A 24,191-nucleotide genomic window follows, 5' to 3' on the forward strand; every position below is an offset into this window, starting at 1 on the left:
CTTTGTTCTCTGGTGAGGTTGGTTCCTTTCATTGTGTACAATCTATATCTATATATAAAAAACAATGCTGTTTAGTGTCAGAACAGAGGCTCTTGGTGAGCTTCAGAGTTCTGTTTGAAGCATACCATTTCAGCTCCAAGGCTAATAACACATGAACATTTGCTGCCTGCTGTTTTCTGTTTTGAACTTCCTTCTTTAGGCACTGGATATTCACAAAATGCTATTCTTTTAACACTATGACAGATCCGACTGACATTGATTACTGGACCTATGGTCCTCTGTTTAAAAATAAATGAGTAGTTTATCTTATCATTGTTTTACTTCCAAATTAAATATGGCATGTTACTGAACCAGAAATGGGTTAACTCTCACTTGTTTAAGGTTCAAGACTTTTTGGAGTTAATAATACAGAGTATATTAACATAGTGTTAATAGCAGTATTAAACTGGAATATCACTGTTCTGCTAGTGTAAGGTTGCCAATCATTAATGCATGCATCTCTCTGTGCCTGTTTCAAGTAGGTGACTGTTTAGTATGACTTAATGAGGCAGAATCCCAGCATGTAGTATGTGAGAGATTACACAAACAAGGTATAATTAAGCTAAATCAGACCTCAAGTGGGAGGATTCTTACAAAAAGCCACAGCAAGCTGCTTGGATAGTATAAACAGCCCATAGTCTCTCTTATGTGTTTGTATAGTGCCTAAGACAAGGGAGAGCCTGCAGGCCCATTACAAGCTCCCAGTAAACACTCAGATACATGTAGCAGCTAAAATAAATAGCTGCTCAAGTTGTCATCTCCAGAGTATGTTGTGAAGCTTCTGACCTTTAGTTCCCAGTCATCAGGAGACATCTTTCAGCACCTTCCACTAGGAGAGGGGTGTTAATGCTCATGCATGGTTGAATTCTACTATGTGAAAATGCTTTGCAAGGTGCAAATTCCCCCCCAACGTCCAACTGGTATCACATGGTTTGCTGTTTCCCCAAGTCCTGTTCTGGTAGCAACATTCTAGTGCTTGCAGGTTAGGGATTTCTAACAATAGGTTGCTCAGTTGTTTTAAAACCAACCTGGATTTTTTTCTTTGGTATTAAAAACACTTACTTCACTTACAACACTACTTCAGTAGCCAACTTCTTCCTCACTGTACAAAGCAGAGGAAGACAAAGCACTTACCCCTGGAACTTGCAAATGAAGATGACAGCCAAACTAATTCAGATTAACAGCTTTGGTTTAGTTCAAGAGCTAGGTGGGCTGCTGGTGGGTTAGAGAGATTTATAAATAATGGCAGTGCTCCTTGCTGCATTCTCAGCAGACAGGCGCAGACAGAAGTAACAATTTTCTCCCTATCTGGCCCCTGGAAATGCTTTACAGCCATGACCCAAAACAGGTACATGGTTGCAGAGCACTTTAAAAGGGCCTGATCCTGCAACAGTCTGAACCCTCATTGCATGAGGGTTCAGATGAAAGCCCTCTAAAGTGCAGTGCCTTCATTAACTTCTGTCTGCGTGAGCTGGGAGCGCTGGTCGGTTGATGCAGCCCAATACTGCTGCTTTCAGAATGGGGAGGGAGCTGGTTCTGGGGATTGCCCAGCTGTCCCTGGAGGGTGGTGTTAGAAATATTATTAAAAATGTATAGTGAATAGAGTGTTGTTAGAACTGCACAGTTTGTATCTCGTACCTGATAAGAAGAAACACCACCAAGGACATCTCGCTAATTTACTATCTCTTTGTAACACTAAATCACACACACCTTCAAACTCTTGTAAACTACAAAGGCTGTGATTTAATTGGCTGTGTCCTTGGGAAAGAGAGGGGTTTGAACTTTTGGTAACCTGGAGAGCTTTCTAAGCATGCGTAATTAGCTAATGCATATATGCCTATCTGCCCCGCATACTTAAGTAGTTAATTATAATGCACATGCGACGGATGACGTGACGTCATTTCATATATGTTTGTATGAACCGGAAATGAGTTGTAAGAGTTCCTGCTTCTGCACACGTGTCCAGGAGGGAAGGGATAAAACCCAGCTGAGAGTTTTCCTCAGGGGCAGAGTGTGGTCTTTTGTCTTCACTCTGACCCTATTTGCAAATATACCTTTTGTGTTGCTAATAGTGTGTGTCTGAGAGTTCTTCGCCTCCCGAGAAATGAACCGCAACATTTTTGCAACAGTGGGGTGGGTAGGTTGAGCCTTCCCAGCACCCCTCAAGGTGGGGGACTACAAAGCACCCATCCCTCATTTCAGCAAGGCTGGGAAACCCCCAGAATAGACCTCCTTCCCCTGCCCCCTCCCATCTTGAAACAAATGGAAGCTGGGAAGGTGTGTGTGTGTGGGGGGGGGAGCAAGAGCTAGGGGAAGAGGCTGAAAAGACACAGCCTCTCCCCCTGGATCAGCTCCAAATTGGAGCTTCCTAACCAACAGTGAATGTTTGATGGGTAGGGAGGATTGGTCTACCTGAGGGCAGTTTCTATGAAGCACCATAACTTAAATCCAAGAGCTACACTTCTGTCTGCACTTTAGGTTAGTCAACATGCTTGCCCTATGTATATTTTGGATCATGTTGTCCCTCCAGCAGTTCCAAAGTTTCCTTTTGACTCTTGGGAAAGGCAGCTTGCATCAAATATATTTTTATAATCCTTTGTTGGAAATCATCAGCATAGAACATCTGTAGTATTTTGGAACAGAGAGCACTGGATGAAGAAGAGGACAAAAATGTTTCCATAGCCCTTTGCTAATCTTCAACTAGAACTATTTGTAGAGTGGCAGATTATGGGACTGTCCAACACAGAAGCATGCAAAGAAAAGTGTGTGAAGGGAGTGAGAGTTACGTTGTCACTACAAATCAGACTCCCTTTACAGCTTGCAGATTTGCCTATCTACAACAATACTATAACTACAGAGAAATCAACTGTAATCAGTGACACAGGAGAAACTAATCATTTCAACAATAGTACAAGGGGAGGAATTAGCAAAAAACCCACTTTTGAGGATGGGAGCTAGACTGAGATTGTTGACTGTTACAACACAGCCCTAAAAAGGACCATCTTTTTTTATCAGCTGATAGCATGGTGACTTGTTACCAAGAGGCAAACTCTATATACTATTACTAATATTAGAGAAAAAAAAGAGAAGCTGGCAAAATGAACTAACCAGTTCTACTAGAGTAAGGAGGAAAATGATGAAAAACAAAACAATAAAATAAAATAATGATGGCTCAAAGTTTTTATAAGAAAACTTCTGATTGGATGCCTTTTTGGGGAGGAGGGTTGGAATAATAAAGAGTAGAGCTGCAAAAATAATTGGTGTGGGGGAATATAATGTTAGACCTACACATGAGGCATGGTTCATAAAACAAAGAGAAGGGGAGAGTAGGTGCAGCTACTGCCTTCCTTTCAATTAGGAGAAATGTAGTCAAAATATTCATTCAGGAAGTGGGAGGCCTTGGTTGAATTGCTGCTTCTGCTTCTGCCAGAGCAGGCACAAAGCCATATCTCCCACCTTCAGAACAGTGCTTATGCCAAAGTAACCCTTTCCATTATCAGGCACTATTTTTTATGAGAAGGGCCACAAGCCAAACTGTCTCCTGGACAAACTGAAACCATTCCTTCTACTCATACAGTTCAGCTGGCTGACTACATTTGAAATTTTGGGAGTCTACCAGCGATTGCCATGAATTTACCGCACATAGTATATTTTCTGTTTTCCCATTAGAAGATACTCTTAAGTTTGGGAAAGTGGTCATTTTCAGTAACTGCTGCACACTTCTATGAATCTAACACCATTTATTGTGAAAAAACAGTAGATATAACCCAGCTTTAGTAGTTTCATTGTAAGACAAAATGATACTTCAATTCAGACCAAAAGAAAATGGTCCTTAACGTTGATGACCAAAAGCAGCTGTCATTTCCTAGAAATGAAGGGAGGTAGGATCCACTAGAGCACCATTTAGGATGGTTTTCTTTTCATATAGATGTGAGGTGGAAAAATGAAACCAAATGTCTTTCACCCTTCTATCCCAATCCTGAATTTCCAGGGGAATTTTTGATTGATCTACGATTATTAGCATTGTAAGTGGGGGTCCTAATTTTCAACTGCCTATTCTTTCTTAACACTCATTTTCACAGCACTGGTTTAATTGGGTGAGTAGCGTCCATTTTGTTGGATTCCAACACAGATGGTGATTAATAGTACCATCTTTTGACTTGAACTACAGCAGCCTTGGCAGCTTCCAAAAATGAAGTTGTGGCAGTTTTTTTCACAGTGTTTCTCAACTTTGAATGAAACTGGATTAACTGAAGAGGAGAACCCTGAAGTGCTTTTCCTAGTTTCGGCTGCTTCATTTTAATACGTTTCCACTGGCAGATTTGTACAAACCAACGCAAAGAAAAAACTTGGCAAATTCTGTCGTTGAGACTGTGCATTGCAGTAGTAAAAAAAATACTGTTGGATTGAAAAACATTTTAATGACCTTGTTTACACAGATATTCCACTTACAGTTTGTTGTTAAGGTGCCTTAAAGGTCAAGCCATAGAATCCACTGCTTCTGCTTTGGCCTCATATGCTATGTCAAAATTTTACACCCCTAGAGAGAGCAAGGGATGGGTTCCTCACCATTAGTCTCACTGTTTGAACTACCTACTACGTACTTCGCTCTCCAATTTCTCCGTATCCAACATGAAGCCACGTTCTTGAACTCATATTTACATACTATAATTTTGTGCATGTAAAATTCTGATTTTTTTGGATTCCAATAGTAATTAAACAATATAAAAAATAAAATGAGGTAAAAGGCTACAGAAGAACAGGAAGTTCCTGGAGGCTAAAATTGTAGAAACACGTCAACTCAGCCATGACAATCCAGACCATTGCTTACTGCATTCCATTCTTCGCATTCCAGTCTTCCACGCAGCATCATACACAATTACTTCTCTCTCCCCCCCACTACTTCAATGATAAAATATATCACCCTACACTTTACTTCAGAAAGTATTAGCTAAAAAGACTGGATGGAAATGGTGCCTAACACATTGATTAAAAATTTTAGGAACATATAAGTCTTATGTAAATTCCAAGCATGAGGCTACTACTAGATCCAAGTAGTTTCTTGTTACAGAAACAGCATACATAATGCTATCAAATGACTTCTAGTACAAAAAGGACAAAGATAAAATGATTAAACTGAAGAACTTTTGTAGATTTTTAGGCATCAATGTGAAAGGCACTTTTCAGGTCACATGATTTTAATACAAAGCAATTCAGCCTGGGTATTTCAATGACTCCTTCAGTTCCTATGCATGTGGTATCCACTGACTGCCCAGTCCTGCACTTCTCCACTGGCAAATAATGCAAAGAAAATTGCTCCAAATAAGTTAATAGAAGCAGCAATATAGAAGACAGTCTGCCATTCTCCCATAGTATTCTGCCAAGAGAAGGAAAAAAAAACCCAGAAGAGGAGTAATCAGTTTGCAGGTCTATATTTTAGAGTGAACTAATTAAAGTGATAGGCAGTACATATTCTTCCTTTTAAAAATTAATTACATTTATACAAGTGCAGTTTTATATTGACATCAAAAGCATTACAAAAAAATAACAGGTCCAATTAAACATCTACTTGCAATGACATTCCAACAGTGCTGTGAGTGTGACATTCCAACAGTGGCTGAGCCAACTTGTCATTTAACAAGCAGAAACATCCTCCTCGTATTATTTCAAAACTAAATAGGGGCTAACCAAATACTAAGAGAATGTCATCTTAAGGGAAAAGAATTACTTAGCTTTCAGACCAAGAGCAGAAATCTCTCCTATGCTTTTTGCCAACTAGTTTTACTATTAGTTACAATGTATTTATTCCAGATGTAAATTTTAAGTCAGTTTTTCAGCCACACACTGACTTTAGCCCCAAGTCCTTCCAACCTCCAAAAATAATCAAATTATAACAAAATGTCCATAAAGGTGTGTCAGTAGAACCAAGGGTAAAGTTTCTTATATAGAAAACCCTCACAAAGCCAGCTGAGGCTGAAAACCACTAACAAAAACAAAAGTGATTAAATTGTGTATAACTGTAGAGGTTTCAAGGTTAAAAATAATTTTAAAATAGTGGTAATTTTGCAATCTTACTGGTAAACAGAGGGTAAGAATAACAGAATAATGTAAACAACAGAATAAGTATATAAGAGAATTTTGTGATGCTGTCCCAAAACTGATCTGTCTGACCTCACAGCATTAAATACTGCAGTATTATTTCAAGGCAACAACTGGTGTGATTGATTACTAAGGCAGGCACTTAACCTATTGTACTAGACACTCACGGCCCACCTCGCCTTCCTAAAACAGTGGTTTAAAAATCAGGAGTGCTCAACCTCTGGCCCATGAAGCTGTGTCATCTGGCTCATGGAGTCTCACCATGTCTGGAGCAGTGCCAGCGTTAATGGCAGCAGTTTCATAGCTCCCCTGCTGCCAAATTTCCAGATCTGTGAAGGGATCCACAGGCCACATTTGGACATGTGGGGTTGTGTCAGGCCAGTCAGTGCACCCCTGAACTGACCGCATGCCACTCATTTGGCCCATGGGGCCAGAAGTTTAGGTATCACTGGTTAAAATAATTCTGCATATAATCCTAAAATTATAATTTCAGGTAATTTTTTCACTGACCAAATAGTTGTAGGATCTATACAGATTAGATGCCCATCTAAGACAAGTATTTTAGCATACTAATCCCTAAATATATACAAAGACTTGCACATTGTAAATACATACACATGAAAGTTGTTTCTTATTGGTTAAATTGGCAAATTTTGACTTCAGGAGTCACTAGCTTACTTAGAAATCCATGGTTCTTCCATAACTAACCAAAGCAATATTTATCTCAACTTGCTAACACACATTAATACTAGAACACCTTTGTCTGTACTAGGATTTTAACACAAATGTTAAAGTTAGCTAACTTTTCATTTAAAAAAATGTTTCTTTTCATAGGGAAGACAAAGCCCAAGGCACTGACTGTTAGAACCTTTGCAACTGTTCACAATGCAATTTCAGATTTTACTATCAATATGATAGTCACTTTAGTAACCAAAGAGGAAGACTGGCATCTACATAGTAAGTCTTAATCCTTAAAGAAAACATGATCTAAGGAGGGAGAGTCTCCATATGAGAGTATTCAGAATTTCACTGGTAAAACAACCAGCAAGTAAACTTACATGATGAGTCAGGAGTTTGGCAATCACTGGCCCCACCATTCCTGGGATAGTGGCAAATGAATTTGTGATTCCAAGGAGGATCCCAGCATACCTGTTTAAGAAATTCCTTAATTTATTTAATGCATTCTAATATTTGGTGATATTGCTCATTGCATGAGCCATTCCACTTGGGTCCATGGTCCTTCATATTGCACAAGCTAAATTACTTATTGGAATGGAATAATCCCTATGTATTTTCAGATGCACTTAGTGACGCTGTGATGCATGTGACTGATTTATATACTCAATAGCTTACAGTTCAACCAAAATAAAATTTCTACAACCTTACCTGGCCATTCACAAAGACCTCTTCACTAAGTGACTACCAATTTGTCTGAGATGGAGCTACTGGAGAGGTTCAGAGAAGAAAGGTGCTGGTGGGTCAGCAGATGTAGAAGGGTATGAGCTGATGTCAGAGGACAGAGGTTCCACTGCTAATAAAGTAGTGGCATTAAGGAAGGTGGGAATTACTTTTTATTGCAGAATAAAGTTCCACCAACTCTGCCTTTCACAATACATGCTCTGTTTATGCCCATGTAAATCAGAAGGCAGCAATGGTGGGTGGATTTGACAGTGGTTCACCCACTAGTTACCAGACCCACTTTTGCAGTTCCATTTTGTGGCACTTGGATCTGGATCCTGGTGTGGATCCATTTGGATCTGAATCCTGGATCCACTGTGCTGCTCCTTCCATACAGGCCAGCAGCCTTACTTAAGTAATGACTTCCTGTGTAACCCTGGGAAAGTCGCTTAACTTTTTTTTCTCAGCTTCTTCCCATACCTATAAACCAGTTCATATATCTTTGTGGACAGCAAGGCATAATTATAATCATGTTTCAAAGTACACTGCAGCTGCAGACTAGTGGCCGAAGTGCAACTAGAAATGGAAATGTTAGGCTTCCTGTTCAAAACATGAAATAAGGGTTCCCTGCAGGCAACAGCTCACATGGCATTTGCTGGTTACAGAACCTTACTAAATCAGAGGGCAGCCACAAAGAGGAAAGAAGAACTTCTTACTGCACCACTTTGCTGAAACATGCCACCCCGTCCCACATGCATGGCCTCCTGAATCAGAACTTAGGTGCTGTGCTGTAGGAGGCCTAATTATCCCTGTTGAGAGGCAAAATGAGTTAGCCCAAGAGCAGCACATGCAAGCTGTTACTTCTGGGTTAGGATGCAGCACACATGGAACAGTCCAGTATATTAAGCCACAGAGCTATCTGGTGATAAAGTGGTAAAGACCAGGAGTGCTCAACCCCCAAGCCAGAGACATGTTATTTGGCCTGCAGAAGTCCTTTGGGGTCCAAAAATTTGCCAGAGAGAGTGATAGCAGCAATTGCCACATTCCAATGCCAAATTTTCAGACTCATGGGGAGCCCTGGGTACAGAGGTGGCCCAGGGCCTGATCTGGGGGACACAGGCTGACTAGAGGTGTTGTAGGCCCCAATCCAGCAGCTCAGGGCCAACGGAGCTGGTAGAGGGCCCAATTTGGCCTGTGCAAACAAAAGGCTGAGCATCACTGGTGTAGACATATCCAATGAGTTCAACAGTAAACAAAGATTTAATCTTTGGAACCTAAAACCCTCTTACAGGAACCTCTCCAGTTGAATCTACAACTCTTTCCTGGCTGAATACCTCGCACTTTCAGTGGTTTCTGATATGGGTTGCATCCTTGATAATACAAACAGTTAGATACAGATAACCACACTACTGCTCCCTGCCCATGGGGAAGAATCCAGCAGGACACAAAACTAAATGTGACATGTCTGCAGAGCCAGATGGTCCAGGAAGCTGTTGACTAGGTTCTTCTATGACACAGTAGTGGGGAATGAAGGAATAGAAAGAATTCACAGATTAACTAAGAGGCAATATCTGGAGTACAACAGAAGATGCATGATGCATTCAGTGCATGACTTGTAAAAACATGGCTTTGTCATAATTTTTGAATATCTCACTCATCTTTTTGGTAATGTGACTATAATGAATACAAGTGAACAACAATTACCAGACTGATACCAATTACTTACAACTTTGCCAAGGTTTATCCTGAAAATTGCCGTGGTTACATAGTTGTCTGTGTCATGGTCTACAGCAGAGGTAGGCAATTATTTGGGCTGAAGGGCCAGCGATAGCTCTTCAAAACTCCCTAGAGTGGCTCTGTTCTGGGTCCCAAGCCTTCACTGTCACCACCTCAAGACCGGCCCAGGACCTGTGTGGGGAGGGTGTGGTTCAGCTAGGTGGATGGCTTGGAGCCACAGGTGGGCAGGAAGCAGGGCCCAGGAGCTGGAAGGACAGAGCCAGGGCCATAATCTTGGGGTGACATTACAGGGCCAGAGCTATGATCCACTCCCAGCACACCCTACCCACGAAACTGGTGTTCATCACAGGGACATGTAGGCTTGTGGCTCTGTCCTGGGCCCCAGCCTTGTGCTGTTGCTGCCCCAAAATCCCAGCCCTGGTCATCCTGCTCCTGGACACCACTCCCTGCCCACTCACAGACCCATCCCACCCACCCAGCCAAGTGAACTCTGCTTGTGTGGGTCCTTGCCCGGTCTCCATGGAGACCCCACCTGCCTGCTCCATCTGGCAAGCCAGCAGTGGGTACAGAATAGACAGGCCAGAGTGCCTGGGCAGCAGGGCTGGGGCTGGCAGGAACTGTGACACTAGTGGTGGCAACTGGAAGGAGCTGCTGCTATGCGACCCCAGCCCCACTGTGAACCTGGGGAGAGCGGGACCAGATACGCGTGTCATGACTTGGGCTGCCCCACGCGCCTGTACGTAGGGCTGGGGGACCTGTTGCAGGGCAGATAAGATCCCTCGGTGGGCTGGATTCAGCTTATGGGCTGTATTTTGTCTACCTCTGGTCTACAGAGATACTTAAATTTCAGGAGGAAAATTCCCTAATCCCCTACACTGAAGCCACATTCAGCATACTCCATTTTATGAAAATTTTTCCTCTACAACTGTCTCTCTAGCTCTAGGTCCCTGAACTGAAAGCATGGCGCCTATCTGTCTGCTGGGCCCAGCCAGTGCTGACTGTAGAAGAGACAAGATGGAGATCTGCTGGAAGCACAAGGAAGCATATATTGGGACAAGTAGCATGGGTTATGAGCAGGGGCGAAGGCAGACTGGGACTAAAAATCAGTGGGGCAGAATAAAGGAGCCAGAAGAGAGAAGGGGAGAAATCTTGAAGAGACAATGTGTATGGTGTGAGGGGAGTGAGGACTGGGAAAAGGATCTGAAGAGGAAGGCAAGGAGCCTGGATAAGGACAGCAAAAAGAGATTAAGACTGGGAGCCAGTAGAAATTAAAGATGGGGGATGGCTGGAGATTGAGGTGGGGCCAAGAAAGACAAATGTGATGAGGACCTGAGAAAGGGAAACACTGGAGTTGCTTGGGCAGGGACATTGAGGCTAGAAAGTCCAGAGAAGCAAGATATGCTTGCCAGGGAGACTACTTGAACTGAGAACAGTTAGAGGGGGTGACTGGAAAGAAGTGAGGAAAAAATGTGTCTTGACAAAAAGCCACATGGAGAAGATTGGAGGGACTGAGGTCATGCTAAAGAGAAGGGAGCAAGAGAGGCTGGTGGAACCCGAGTCTAAAAAAGACTTACATTTGAGGAAGTTCTAGTTGATCCTAGTCAAAACCTGGAGCCAATAAGAGCGAAAATAAGAGGAGTACAACCCTTTACGCAAGCAGCTTGGATGGCAGTTCATTGGAATGAGCCTTAATTGTTCCTGAAAAAGTAGTCAATACATTTTATCTTGCATACTTCACAGGTACTGAGAGTGGGACAATAGGAACCCAGGACAAAAGGCTCTCAGTTGATAGAGGCTCAGGCTCCCCTGGGAAGCCAGTCTGAAGGGGAGAGGAGTCCAGGAGAGATGGCTGTACTTAAAAGAAGTGTTGCTGAGACTGCAGGGACAAACCATCCCAATGTGCAGGAAGACTAGCAAGTATAGCAGAAGACCAGCTTGGCTTAGTAGGGAACAGACTCTTCAGTAAACTAAATCACAAAAAGGAAGCTTATAAGTGGAAATTTGGACAAATAACTAGGGAAGAATATAACAGCATTGCCTGGGTATGCAAAGATGAAGTCAGGAAGGCCAAAGTGCAATTGGAGTTGCAGCTAGCAAGGGATGTGAAGGGTAACAAGAAGGGTTTCTACAAGTCTGTTGGGAGCAAGAGGAAGATCAGGGAAAGTGTGGGTCCCTTACTGAATGGGGGAGGCAAGCTTTTGACAGAAGGTGCAGAAAAGGCTGAAGTGCTCAATGCCTTTTTTGCCTCGGTCTTCACAGGTAAGGTCAGCTCCCAGACTACTACACCAGGAAGCACAGTCTGGGGAGGAGAGGAACAGTGGCAAAATAACAGGTTAGGGACTATTTAGAAAAGTTGGATATATATAAGTCCATGGGGCAGGACAGGATGCACCTGAGGGCGATGAAGGAGTTGGCTGATATGATTGCAAAACTGCTGGTCATCATCTTTGAAAACCCATGGCAATCAGGAGAGGTCCTGGATGACTGGAAAAAGGCAGACATAGTGCTCATATTTAAGAAAGGGAAAAAGGAAATCCAGAGAACTACAGACCAGTCAGCCTCACCTCAAGTCCCTGGAAAAATTATGGAGCAGATCCTCAAGGAATCAATTTCTAAGCACTTGGAGAAAAAGGTGATTAGGAACAGTCAGCATGGATTTACCAAGTGATGTCTGAGCAAGCTGATTGCCTTCTCTGATGAGATGACTGGCTCTATGGATGCACGGAGACAGGTGGATGTTGTGTACATTTATTTTAGCAAGGCTTTCGATACAGTCTCCCACAACATTCTTGCAGGCAAGCTAAGGAGGTACGGACTGGATGAATGGATTGTAAAGTGGATAGAAAACTGGCTGGAGCATCAAGCTCAAAGAGTAGTAATAAATGGCTTGATGTCTAGTTGGCAGCTGGTATGAAAGATTGCCCCAGATATCAGAAAAGATATCAGATATCAGCAGTGAGGGACGGTAGCTGTGGGGGGCTCACACACGGTGACCGCTGCTGCTTCCCTAAAGAGCTGTGCCAGCAGTGGCAGCTGCTGCATGCAAAACCTCTTCACTGCTGCTGTCACTGTGGAGCAATGCCTGTGAAGCTGTGCAGCTGGCCACAGTGTGGCAGCGGCAGCGTGGTGGTAGCTGTGGCTGCTGCATGCAATTCACCCTGTCTGTGGGCTCAGCTCCTTAAACAAGCAGCAGCGGCGCCATGGGATGGTAGTGGTGGTGGTTGTGTGCTGCCCAGCCGGACAGCAGGGGTGTTTCACACATGGCGGCTGCCACCACCTCATACCACCACTGCCGCATGCATGCAGAGTCAGGCCCACTGATAGGGGGCTCACGTGCAGCATGGTTCCACAGGCAAGCAGCAGCGGTGGGGGCCGCTGCGTGAGCCCTCCCCACCCTCCACAGCCACCATTCCTCACCACTGCTGCCAACCCCTGCCCATGGAGTTGTGCAGCTGGCTGCATGTGAGCCCCACCTTCCCCTCCCCTGGCCAGCTGGTTGGGCAGCATGTGTGCAGCCTGCATGTGGTGGATACCACCACACCGCACCCTGTGTCACTTGCCCACAAAGCCCCCCACACCAGCTGGCATGCAGCTGCCACCACCATCTCGCACTGCTCCGGAGCTGTGCAGCCAGTTGTAGGGTGTAAGCGATGGTGTAGTGACAGTCACTGAATACGAGTTCCCCCTTCCCTCCACAACCAGGAGGCACGTATGTGGCCCACACACAGCAGCCGTCACCGCACCGCTGCTCCTGTGCCGTGCTTGCCCACAAAGCCGTGCAGGTAGCTGTGGGATGGTAGCACAGGGTGCAGTGGCAGCCTCTGTATGCGAAAGCCTTGTCAGGCCAGCCAGCGCATGGGCAGCCTGCAGAATGGCACCCCTGCCCTCACCCCTGGCCCTGCTCCTGGGAGTGGACACAAGGGCATGCTCCCACACTTTGATTTGCACCCCTCAACAACTTCCCTTTCCCCCTCCCTGCCCCACCCCTTCCCTGCCACACACTTACCTGCTGCGGTGGGTGTCAGTGTCTGTGCCTGAGTGTCTGTGTGTGCGGGTTTGGGGGGCTGTTATGCGGGAGTGCGGGGCATCAGGAGGGCTGAGGAGGCTGTGTGTGTGTGGAGGGAGTGCAGGGCACCAGCAGTGCTGGGGGGGGGGGGCTTTAATTTTTATCACGGATTTTGGGTTTTTAAATCAGAGAATTTGCCATTTTTAATCAGAGAAAACCAGGATCCCTGCTTATGAGGAGAGGCTGAGGGAACTGGGCTTATTTAGAGAAGACTGAGAGGGGACTGACTAGCAGCCTTCAACTACCTGAAGTGGGGGTCAAAAGAGGATGGAGCTAGATTCTCAGTGGTGACAGATGATAGAACAAGGAGCAATGGTCTCAAGTTGCAGCCAAGGAAGTTTAGTTTAGATATCAGGAAGAATTTCTTTCACTAGGAGGGTAGTAAAACACTGGAACAGGTTACCCAGGGACGCGGTGGAATCTTCATCCTTGGAAATTTTTAGGACCCAGCTAGACAAAGCCCTGGCTGGGATGATCTAGTTGGGGCAGGTCCTGCTTTGAGCAGGGGGCTGGACTAGATGACCTCTTGAGGTCCCTCCCAACCCTAATTTTCTATGATTCTATAAAATGCAATTTTTTAGCTCAAGATTCTTTCATCTCAACACTATTCTGCTGCCAGTAAATATCTGTAAAATCTTCTGGCAAAATGTCTTATCCTGCTTTACTGATGATCCACATAGAGGATGACAATGTACAAGTGCTGTCAATTCCCTGTTAGCTCAAGTGGCAGATCTTGCAAAGTGATCTAATCTAAAGCTTGAAAAGTCTGAAAGGAATCAACACTGCCACAATGGAATTTTTCTAAGACTTGGTTAAAAAAAACCCACCTACACACAATATGCAAACATCACACTTGGAAAATTAAGCATGCAAACAGAAATGAACGGAATTAACATTGCCTCATGCAGCCTCAGATTTATCCCCTTACACGTATGCCTCAGGAGACCATCTTTATGTGATCTCATACTTCTTTCTGAAGCTATTGAACTGCTATTCAATATTTTATTTTATCCTTGTTCTTCAATGCGTGCACCCATGCCTTATATACTACCCCCAACCTCTGAAGACAGCTCTGGGCTATTCTATGATGCCAATCACTGCAGCATAAATGTTTCGCAAGTATTAGTGTTTTTCATAACATCCGGTGGGATGAAGAAATGGCATTATCCACTTCTCCCTTTACAAATGGAGAGCTGAGCCAGAAATGTCAGTCCAAAATATCCCTTAATTCTGAGTGCCCAATTTGAGGCACGGGGCTTGTTTTGGGGTTTTTTTTTGTTTTTGTTTTTTTTTTTAAGCGTTCTTAACACTATATAGAATATTAATATTCAAGGTGCAACTGCCATCAACTTCAGTTGTAGCTGTAGGCTCCCAGTTCAAGTGGGACTCCAGGTTCCCAACCTCGACACTAAAAAAACAAAGACTAAACAACTAAACCAACTATGAAAAAAAACTGGTTCAAAGTGCCTTTCCTAGAATTGCAGAGGAACAGACAGAATTCAGTTCTCCAGCATGCCATTCAACTACTTTAACTATGAGACTATCCTTTCTGTTCCTGCAATCACCTGCCTCATTTACTGCAGGTAACTTCCTTCACTTACATATACCAGATTAATTCTCAGACAAATCAAGGTTGTACAAGTAACCTTAATTCTGGCATTTCCTAATTTTTGAGCACTTGATTTTGCAGCCTTAATGTTTTTTAGTGTAGCTTTGTGTTCCATTATATGTATCCATATAGCCCAATGTGGTCTTGGTCCATTATTAAGGCTACTAGAAGCCTCATAATGAATACAAATAAAAGTCAGCACAAGATTGTGTGCATTACAAATGTGTTGAACAATACTTACGATGGTGCTATGTCAAGGTGGTTGATGCTATAGCCAGATGTACAAAAGCCTCCTAGTGTTGTTGATATGGTTAGGAATGCAACAGCCAATGTATAGTCACAGCCTATGAATCCAGCAGCTACTAAAAATACAGCAGGTCCAATCATTCCTTAAAAACAAAGTTATTATAAAACTTTAGCGCATCACCACTTAAATGATGCTTAAATGTTAGCGTAGGTCCTCTCTATGGCAAGTTATTTATTTATTTATTTATTTTTTACAGGTACCATTTATGACACTTTTACTGCCACCTAGTGTACAAAATAGTATAGTACTAAAATTACAATTTTATGATCATGATCAGAGAGAATCTAGGGTGTCTATCACTGCATAAGCCTACTGAAGTCGATGGTGGTCAGAGATGGAAGGGCAAGCTTTAACTGGATAAAAGATTTCAACATGAATCAGTTTTGGTAAACTCTTAGCATAGCAAAAAGCAGCCTGATAAATTAATGGAAGCTGTCCTGTTACCGATAAAATAAAGCAAGACTAGAGTTCTTTGAGATGTGTGTTATGAACAAATAATCCAAAAACGTAGCTTTTACACAAACTGGTGATAACTTCTGAAAGTCAGGTATCTGAGGCTGGCAGGAACTTCAAGAGATCAGCTAATTTAGCTGCCCTGCACTGAGGCTGGATCAATTATACCCAGACTATTTCTGACGTTAGTTAGAAGTTTAACTAATCTGTTCTTGAAATCTCCAGTGACAGAAATACCAAAACTTACTTATGGTAACCAGTTTCTGTAGTTTACTACCTTTTTATTGTAAGTTTTTCTTACTACCTAACCTTTACTGAACTGTTTCTTGCCTTACCTTCAGTGTACATGGCAAACAAATGGATTACAGTTCTTTTCTAAATAAATGTTACCCCCACGTTCTCTTTTTTTAGTTTGAATGATTTTGGTCGGTTTAATCTTTCCTTAAAAAGTATATGTTTTCAAGGTTCTCATAATTTTTATTGATCACCCTTAGATTCTCTCCGTTTTGGTTAAATCCTTCTTAAAGTGTGATGCCCCGAACTGGACACAGTAAACCAGCAAAGCAAAATTAATTATCTGTTTTATCGTACGTCCAACAACCCTATTAGTAGCCTATCAGAATGACATTTCTTTTGTATAGCATAAATCACATTGCTGACTCTAATCTATGTTGTGATCCATTAGAACTCCCAGAACCTTTTCTGAAGAACTGCTACCTGACCAGTTATTTCCCAATAGATATTTGTCCATTTTGTTTCTCCTACCTTGGGATAGCACTTCCCATGAAAAATTCAATCAAGGTATCTTTTGACTTTGACCAATTATTTCAATTTGCCAAGATCCTTTTGAATTCTACTCCTGGCTTCCAAAGTCCTTGCATCCCCCTTTATCTAGCATAATTTGCAAATTAAGTAAACTTTCATTGCCATCCTTCCAATCATTAGATGAAAATATTGAATGGAATTGGGCCCAGGAGACACCTTTGTAGGTTTTGCCTTAATGCATGCTCTCTGTTTTAAAGTGAAGTAATTGTGACACAGTTCATATTAATACAAATCTCAAATTGCTTAAAAAAAATGTGAATACGAGGCAGCATTAAAAGCCGTATTAACAAAAAAAAAAAGCAAGGGTTAGCACTTCCCTTTTAGCACTAGGCCAGTTATCCTGACAAAGGAAATCTGATTTGTTTGACATTATTTTTGTCAAATTCACAATGGCTTTTTTTGGTCACAGAATTATCAAGAAGTAGGACTGTAAGGGACTTGCAGACTTCCAGATGTCACCTACTCCAACCCCCTGTTTAAAGGGAGGATAATCCTGATCCAAACCATCCCATAAAAATCCTTGTCTAAGCCTGCCACCAAAAGCACCTTAATCTGCCACAGGTAAAGCAGAAGGACAAGGGTCATTAGGATAGAAAGAGGCATCACTGAATGAAGCAGATCAGCTGTGCTGTGATGTGTCACCCTTTGGCCCGCCCTTCACGGTGCAGGACAAGAGGTGATGTTATCTCCCTGCTTTCCCTGCTCAGCCAGATCTGTCCCTGGAGATCACTCAAGATGGATCCGGCTGAGTGAGGAAAAGCTCTTGCTTAGCCAGACCAAGAGCACTGGTTTGGCTTAACATGAAAGCTCAGCCAGATCCACTTCTCTGCAATCATGGAACCCCCCCCCAACTTGCAGAGAGGCACCCCAAGACTCCCTGGAGTGCCTCTCCTAAGTGGGGAAAGCACGCAGATGCTCTGCCCTCAAGTCCCCAAGAGAATCTGCCTGGAGTGGCAGGAGAGTACAAGCAGACTGAGCTTCTTGCACTCTCCAGTCACCTTTTAGGGGCAAGGTTAAACAAGGGTATGGGATGGTTTGGTTTAGAATTATCCTCCCTCAAGCTGGGGGCTGGACTAGGTCACATCTGGAAGTTTGCAAGTCCCTTCCAGCCCTACTTTTTGATAATTCTATGTCCAAAAAGAGCCATTGTGAATTTGATAAAGATAACATCAAACAAATTGAATTTCCTTTGTCAGAATAACTGGCCTAGTAGTAAAAAGGAATGCAATAGACATGCTAGCTAACCCTTGCTTTTTTATTTTTAAAGCAGCTTTTTTAAATCCTGCTCACACTGCCTTACTCTTCAACCACAGAGGTAGTAGACATCCTCCACAAAAAGCCACAAGAGTCTATTACCAGTTTTGTTGTACCACTGATTCTTTCATGTGGCACCACAAAAGGTATTGATGTTTATTTGCTCAGCATTTGTGCTGCCATAGTTTGTTTTATGGTGGCACAAATAAGACATCAGGCAACATTAGTTTCAATCTTCAGCATCCTGCTGCTGCCATGGTTGTTAAATGCACCTGAGAGATCCAAGGAAGAGGGCCACACCCTCTGCTAAAAGGCAAAAAACCCTAAAGTTCATACCAATCTAACCATGGGGTAAAATTCCTTTCTAATCCCTAATGTGACACTAACTGAAGACCCAGAGCCTCTAAATCCTGAGCTCTGACTATCACCACCAAATGATTTTGAGGAATTCAAAAAAACCCTGATGCCTGTAGCAACGGAAGGGGTAAAAATTCTTCCTGGCAACCTCTACTTGAAAGATGTTGGCATGCCAGGGGCGGATGGTGGAGGAGCCACGAGGGGCCTGATCCTTATTGTGGCAGTACAGGGCCCCTTCCCCGCTGTCCACCCTGAGGTGCACATACCAAGAAAATGCCTTCACATGATCCACTCTGGTACATGTGCTGGTGGTTGCTGACTCCTGTCCCAGATCATAGATTCATAGATTCCAGGGTCGGAAGGGACCTCAATGGGCCATCTAGTCCGACCCCCTGCCCCAGGCAGGTAAGAAAAAGGGTCAAACCTGGGATCATGTGATCCTAGCCAGGTGCCTGTCCAGTTTCCTCTTGAAGACCCCCAAGGATGGGGTGAGCACCACCTCTCTTGGAAGCCCATTCCAGATCCTGGAAACCCTGACTGTGAAGAACCTTTTTCTAATGTCCAGTAGCTTATGGCCATTGTTCCTTGTTGTTCCAGGGAGTGCCCTGGTGAACAGATCATTGCCAACTTCATATGCACCACAAGGTCCCCTCTCAGCCTTCTCTTGGAGAGGCTGAAGAGGTTAAGGTCCCTGAGCCTTCCTCGTAGGGCCTTGCCTGCAGGCCTCCAACCAGACGAGTGGTTCTTCTTTGGACCCTCTCCAGACTATCCGCATCCCACTTGAGCTGCGGCATCCAGAACCGGACACAGTACTCCAGCTATCATGTCTGACAAAAGCTCATCCAACCTCTTTTTCAAAAGCTGCAAGGATAGAAATTCCGTAACTTCCCTAGACTGTCTCTTCTACTATCTCACTGTTCTAACCATGAAGTTTTTCTTGATATCCAGTCTAAATATACTTTGCTACAACTTCCAAGCTACTGGCACATGTCCTGTTCTCTGCAGAAAAAAGGTGTTCTCCCTTTTCTTTACAACAGCCCTTCAGAAAATGTTTTAAATAATGCACAATTACTTCTTCATTTTTCACTTGGAGTTTCACTAACCTAGATTTCAGCATTCTTTCAGAATTTCCCCCTTCCATTTCACTAACTACCAGCTATTTTCGCTATATTTTAGTACATACAACATATCATTAAACATTTTCTTGGGAACAGGTGACTAAAGTCAGTCAGGTACTGTAGCCATACCTACCTATTAAGGTAAATGTTTTGCGAACACATACAGTGGACAAGTTCCGTTTTTCCCGCAAGTAATCGGCAATCTGACCAGACAAGATTATGCACACCCAACAGCCAAAATAAGGCAGTGCAGATAAAAGTCCATTCTGAAGAAAGAGATGAGATAAAAGTAGTTAAAAACACTGAAATAAAATCCAATATTTTGAAAAAGCATCTGTATTCTTAGGTGATAACCAAAATTGAATCTTACTGAAAAAGGTCACATGAGTTATGTAACTACCAATTCTTTTATGACAAAAAGCAATAGCTCTTTGATATTAAAGAAGGCAGGACATTACAAGGAATTTTTCCCCAAACACAAATTAAGAAGCTTATGACTGCATCAATATCATCCTCTCTCTACTACAAAGCTGACCAAGTTATTTGGTCCTAAGGGCTGGATCTAGGGTCTGGAGCTCCACCAATTTAAAAAATGTTTTCGCAAATAACTATCATTGATAAGCCTGCAACTGTTTAAAGAGAAAAGAAGGAAGCTTCTCCAATATGTACATAGACAAAGCTCTCTTCAGGAAATTCTGAAAGTATTTATTGTTTTTAAATATGATGGGTTATCAGCTGGATTGCTGAAATAAAGTCAGAAATGTTACTGCTAAGTACAGTTTTAGAAATGACAAACTACCTCCTTAGAGACAAAATTAAAACTAGGACAGAGCATATCATCTCACATTTGTCTAGTGAAGCATCTGGTATTAGACATGACTACAGACAAGGTACTGCATTAGATTGTACTGAAATCTGATCAGTATGGACTTCCAGTGTTCTTAAAATAAACTTATCAGTCAGTATTTTACAGTGCTTTCAATTTAAATTAACTGGAAAACTTTCATCAACTTTAAAACCAAAGAGGATTATGTTATTTGAGGTGACTTGTTTGATGTAGAAAGCCAGAAGTACCAGTAAACTCAAACATCTTACCTTTCCATTGAACTTTATAGCTAATTATCCAAAACCAAATTGGAATTTATAAAGTTTTTGACCTAATCTTAGACTGAAAGCAGATATTTAGATGTCCACTGGATTGGGCTAGCTTTGTTAATGGCTAAAATGTATTTTATTTTTATATTTGTACACTGGGTTACTAAATGTAAAATCTGAGAACAAGAGAAATTGCTGTATAACATTCAATTTCTAATTAGAGCTTACTGGAGTATTTGAACCAAACACAAATATCATTGCAAAACCTCTCCCCCAATCAACAGTAAAAAATGCTGCTCATTGATTTAGTCTTCTGCTTTCAAGTAATAAAAATATATAAATATAGAACAATCAACTGCTAAAAGATGCACTCTTAGCCCTATTTTTAAAAACACATTCCCTTTGCTGTAGGCTTTGGACTGGCAGATTATATAGCAGTTACAGCACTGCATTGTAAATGTTAAAGTAATTCCCAATAGAAAATTAATGCAAGAGGTTTTTTTTTCCAAATGTCATTCTCCTGATACTTCAAAAGCTACTGGCTCTTTAAAGGCCAGGGACATAGAAAAGATAAACTGTAACAGTACCGCTCTGAGTATTAGCAAGCAGTGTTTTTTCAAAACTGCAGAATTAAAGGTTATGGTGGCAGATACCTCTGCCAGATTATTCTGCCTGAGGAGGAGCACTTTATAGTCCAACCAGGAACTCCAGATTCCTCAAATTCACAAATCTGGAAGGAGACTACATTGTTTTCCAAATCCTTATACAACTCTGAGCACTTTTTCTTTTGGTCTATGCTTACACCTTTCTAGGTAAACTATTTTAGGTGGGATGTTGGTGCAAACTCTCTAACACACTAGAGAAACTAGCATATTTTGCTGGCTAGGGCACTTGCCTTGGAAACTAATTTGCTCTAGCTCAGCCAATGTGGCTATGGGTAAGCAACCATACCCATTTCTTGTGTGCTACTTTTGGAAGTTCCATGAGAGAATCTGGATTCAAAAGGTGAATTGGTTATTTGTAACTTTAAAAAAAATCCCCATCTAACCAAAGATGACAGTCACACTTAATATTTATAGATGCTACTATAATAAAGAATAAATATAATTTGGATTTTCTTTTCTATTTGTTCAACATCAACCAATCTTGCTGTATGGTGCATATAATGTTTTCCATATCTTACCAATGACCTTTAAACAAACACATTTCCTCTATCAGACACTCTTTTGGCTAAGTAATTTCAATGTTATATAATACTCTGCGATGATCCTACCTTATATAGAAGGCATGGTAGATATGTGTCTTACAGGCACAGACAGACAGACAGACAGACATTTTGTTGACCCAGATACCTTGTTCCGGGGAGACCCAAAACCCTCAGACTGACCATGACTTCTCCATTCGATAACATGCAAATATTACCGATACACAGTGATAGCAGATGAGACTAATGCAGGCAAGGCAAACAGATTCTGCATCTACCAGTCCTAGAGCTGTCATTAGAGGGAAGGTACATCTGGCCAGCATGCAAGTTTCACCCTGAGGTTCTCTTTTCAATGTCAGATATCAGCAGCTGGGAGTCTGGAGGCTGAGGCTGCTCCGCCCCCCGTGGGGTGGGTGAGATGGGCTCGTAGTATGCCTTTTGACCATAGTGGCCTTGGGTTTCCCTCTCAAGGACCCTTTGCTGCTCTGAAATCCCTCCTTTTGTATTCTCTCTCCCTGCCCCCACGCTCCCAATGACTCTTCAGTCCCTGGGCATCATTGATTGGTTTCCCTGTGGTCACCATACTGTCTATGTTCTATCCTGTCAGGATATTTCATTGTTTCACAAACCATCACATGCACATATCCTAATTTGGTTGTTTACAGGCTTCCTAATTTGGTCTATTCCCCAAAGCCGGAAATCCAAGGGCCCTGCAGTTGGGCACCGTGATCTGGTGGAGTCCCTTATCTCCATTATAGAACAGTGTAGTACATGTCTTCAATTTCTCAACCTGTGTCAAACACAATGGACCTTGAAGGAAACTTTGTCATAAACAGGCTTTTAGAAAGCAATTAACCCTTGCCATTGCTCTGGACCATTGTTTTAATGTAGTACATCGTGGGGACACTCGGAGCCTGGGACCCCAGCAACGAGAGCGTCCTCCGCGCCTGCCGTGTTTCCCGCCGCTACGCCAAGCTGATGCGCTGCCTCATGGTGTCCGACACCATCCGCTGGTCCCGCGACATCTACGTGGGGCACATCACGGGCCACCGCCAGTACATCGACCCCTCCAGACCAGCCGCCGCCGGACCGGACCCGGAGGACACCGCTGCCTGAACCGCCCCCCCCACCGCTTTGCTTCGCGTCGAGAGGACTTCGCCGCCACGGACGACCCCGCCCCACCCAAAGAGGACCCCCGCGATCGGACTCTATGGACTGAGACGCTCACTCCGAGCCACTTCCTTCAACATCGCGGACCACTGTAATGGGTACGTGTGTATCTATCTCCTTTCCCTCTCAGCGTCGCGACCCGCCCTCCCCTCCCCCTTCCACATCCCCGCACCCCCGGGCTTAGTTGGCTAACATTGTACGGTATGTAACCTAGTCGCATTTCCCCTCCTCTCCCCCATCCCTCGATTGTCAGTCCCTCGCTTGGGCGCTTTGTATTTCCATCTCAACTTTGTCATCTTTTTTCTGGATTCCCTATCCAAAACATCTACTAATAAAAGTCAATCTACTTAACCTACAAGCCAATTCCAAAAAGCAGATTTCTAAATACCATTTTCTAGCCACAGATAACACAAGCTTTTGTGAACTTTGGTTTATTTTGTCAGATGCTCCCTGAACTGCACTATATTTTTGTATTTTAGTCCAATATATTGTACAAGAATAAACTCTATTTAACCACTTGAACTTGAGGGAAAAGAAAGAAGAAGATCCTTCTATGATCAGGTCACAATATCATTGGACGCAGGTGTCACAGTGGATGTAGTCTTTCTGGACTTCAGGAAGGCCTCTGACACTGTTTCCCACCCCATTCTCATTAAAAAGCTAGGCGACTGTGGCATTAATGTCTACACAGTTGGATGGGTTGACAATTGGTTGAAGGGCTGCACCCAGAGAGTGGTGGTAGACAGGTCATATTCAACCTGGAGGGATATGGGCAGTGGAGTCCCCCAGGCCTTGGTCCTTGGGCCCATACTGTTCAATTTCTTTATTAGCTATTTGGACGAGGGGGTGAAAAGCACCCTGTTCAAATTTGCTGCTGACAACATCAAGATTTGGGGTGAGGTGGGCACACTAGAAGGGAGGGACAGGATACAACTGGACCTGGACAGGTTACAGGGGTGGGCAAATGAGAATAGGATGGGATTCAATATTAACAAGTGCAGGGTACTGCACTTGGGCAGTAAGAACCAGCAGCATACCTATAGGCTGGGGAACTTCTCGTCAGCACGGTGACAGAAAAAGATCAGTAAGGCTAACTACACCTTGTCATGCATCCAGAGATGCATCATGAGCAGGGCCAAGGAGGTGATCCTCCCCCTCTATGCGACACTAGTCAGGCCACGGTTGGAGTAGTGCGTCCAGTTCTGGGCGCCGCATTTTTGGAGGGCTGTGGTCAGCATCGAGAGGGTCCAGAGGGCCACTCGCATGATTCAAGGACAGCAGGGCAGACCCTATGAGGAGAGGCTACAGGATCTGAACCAGTTCAGCCTTTCCAAGAGAAGGCTGAGAGGGGACTTGGTGGTCATCTATAAACTTACCAGGGGGTACCAGCGGGGAACAGGAGTGAGACTGTTCCCCTGAGCACCTCCCAGAGTAACAAGGAACAACGGCCATAAGTTGTT

General features: G+C 43.3%; 1 protein-coding gene across 5 annotated transcripts in view; it reads right to left on the reverse strand.

The window, feature by feature from the left end:
* Positions 1 to 4,440: 4,440 nt before the first annotated feature.
* SLC17A5 (solute carrier family 17 member 5) overlaps positions 4,441 to 24,191 on the reverse strand; it is a 36,079-nt gene continuing 16,328 nt past the window's right edge. For 2 of the 5 annotated variants that reach the window (XM_090034985.1, XM_090034998.1), the window contains 4 exons: positions 19,396 to 19,528; positions 15,190 to 15,337; positions 7,197 to 7,287; positions 4,441 to 5,416 (listed from right to left, as the gene is read on the reverse strand). In XM_090034985.1, the coding sequence (XP_089891111.1) occupies positions 5,279 to 5,416; positions 7,197 to 7,287; positions 15,190 to 15,337; positions 19,396 to 19,528 (510 nt within the window). In that variant the 3' untranslated portion in view covers positions 4,441 to 5,278. Of the gene's footprint in view, positions 5,417 to 7,196; positions 7,288 to 9,262; positions 9,445 to 15,189; positions 15,338 to 19,395; positions 19,529 to 24,191 lie in introns of those variants that run through there. The other 3 variants (XR_016440587.1, XR_016440580.1, XR_016440586.1) reach the window with 3 other exon arrangements.

This window comes from Crocodylus siamensis, chromosome 1 (genome assembly GCF_052110815.1).
Source record: "Crocodylus siamensis isolate JL-2025a chromosome 1, ASM5211081v1, whole genome shotgun sequence".
Lineage (NCBI taxonomy): Eukaryota > Metazoa > Chordata > Crocodylia > Crocodylidae > Crocodylus > Crocodylus siamensis.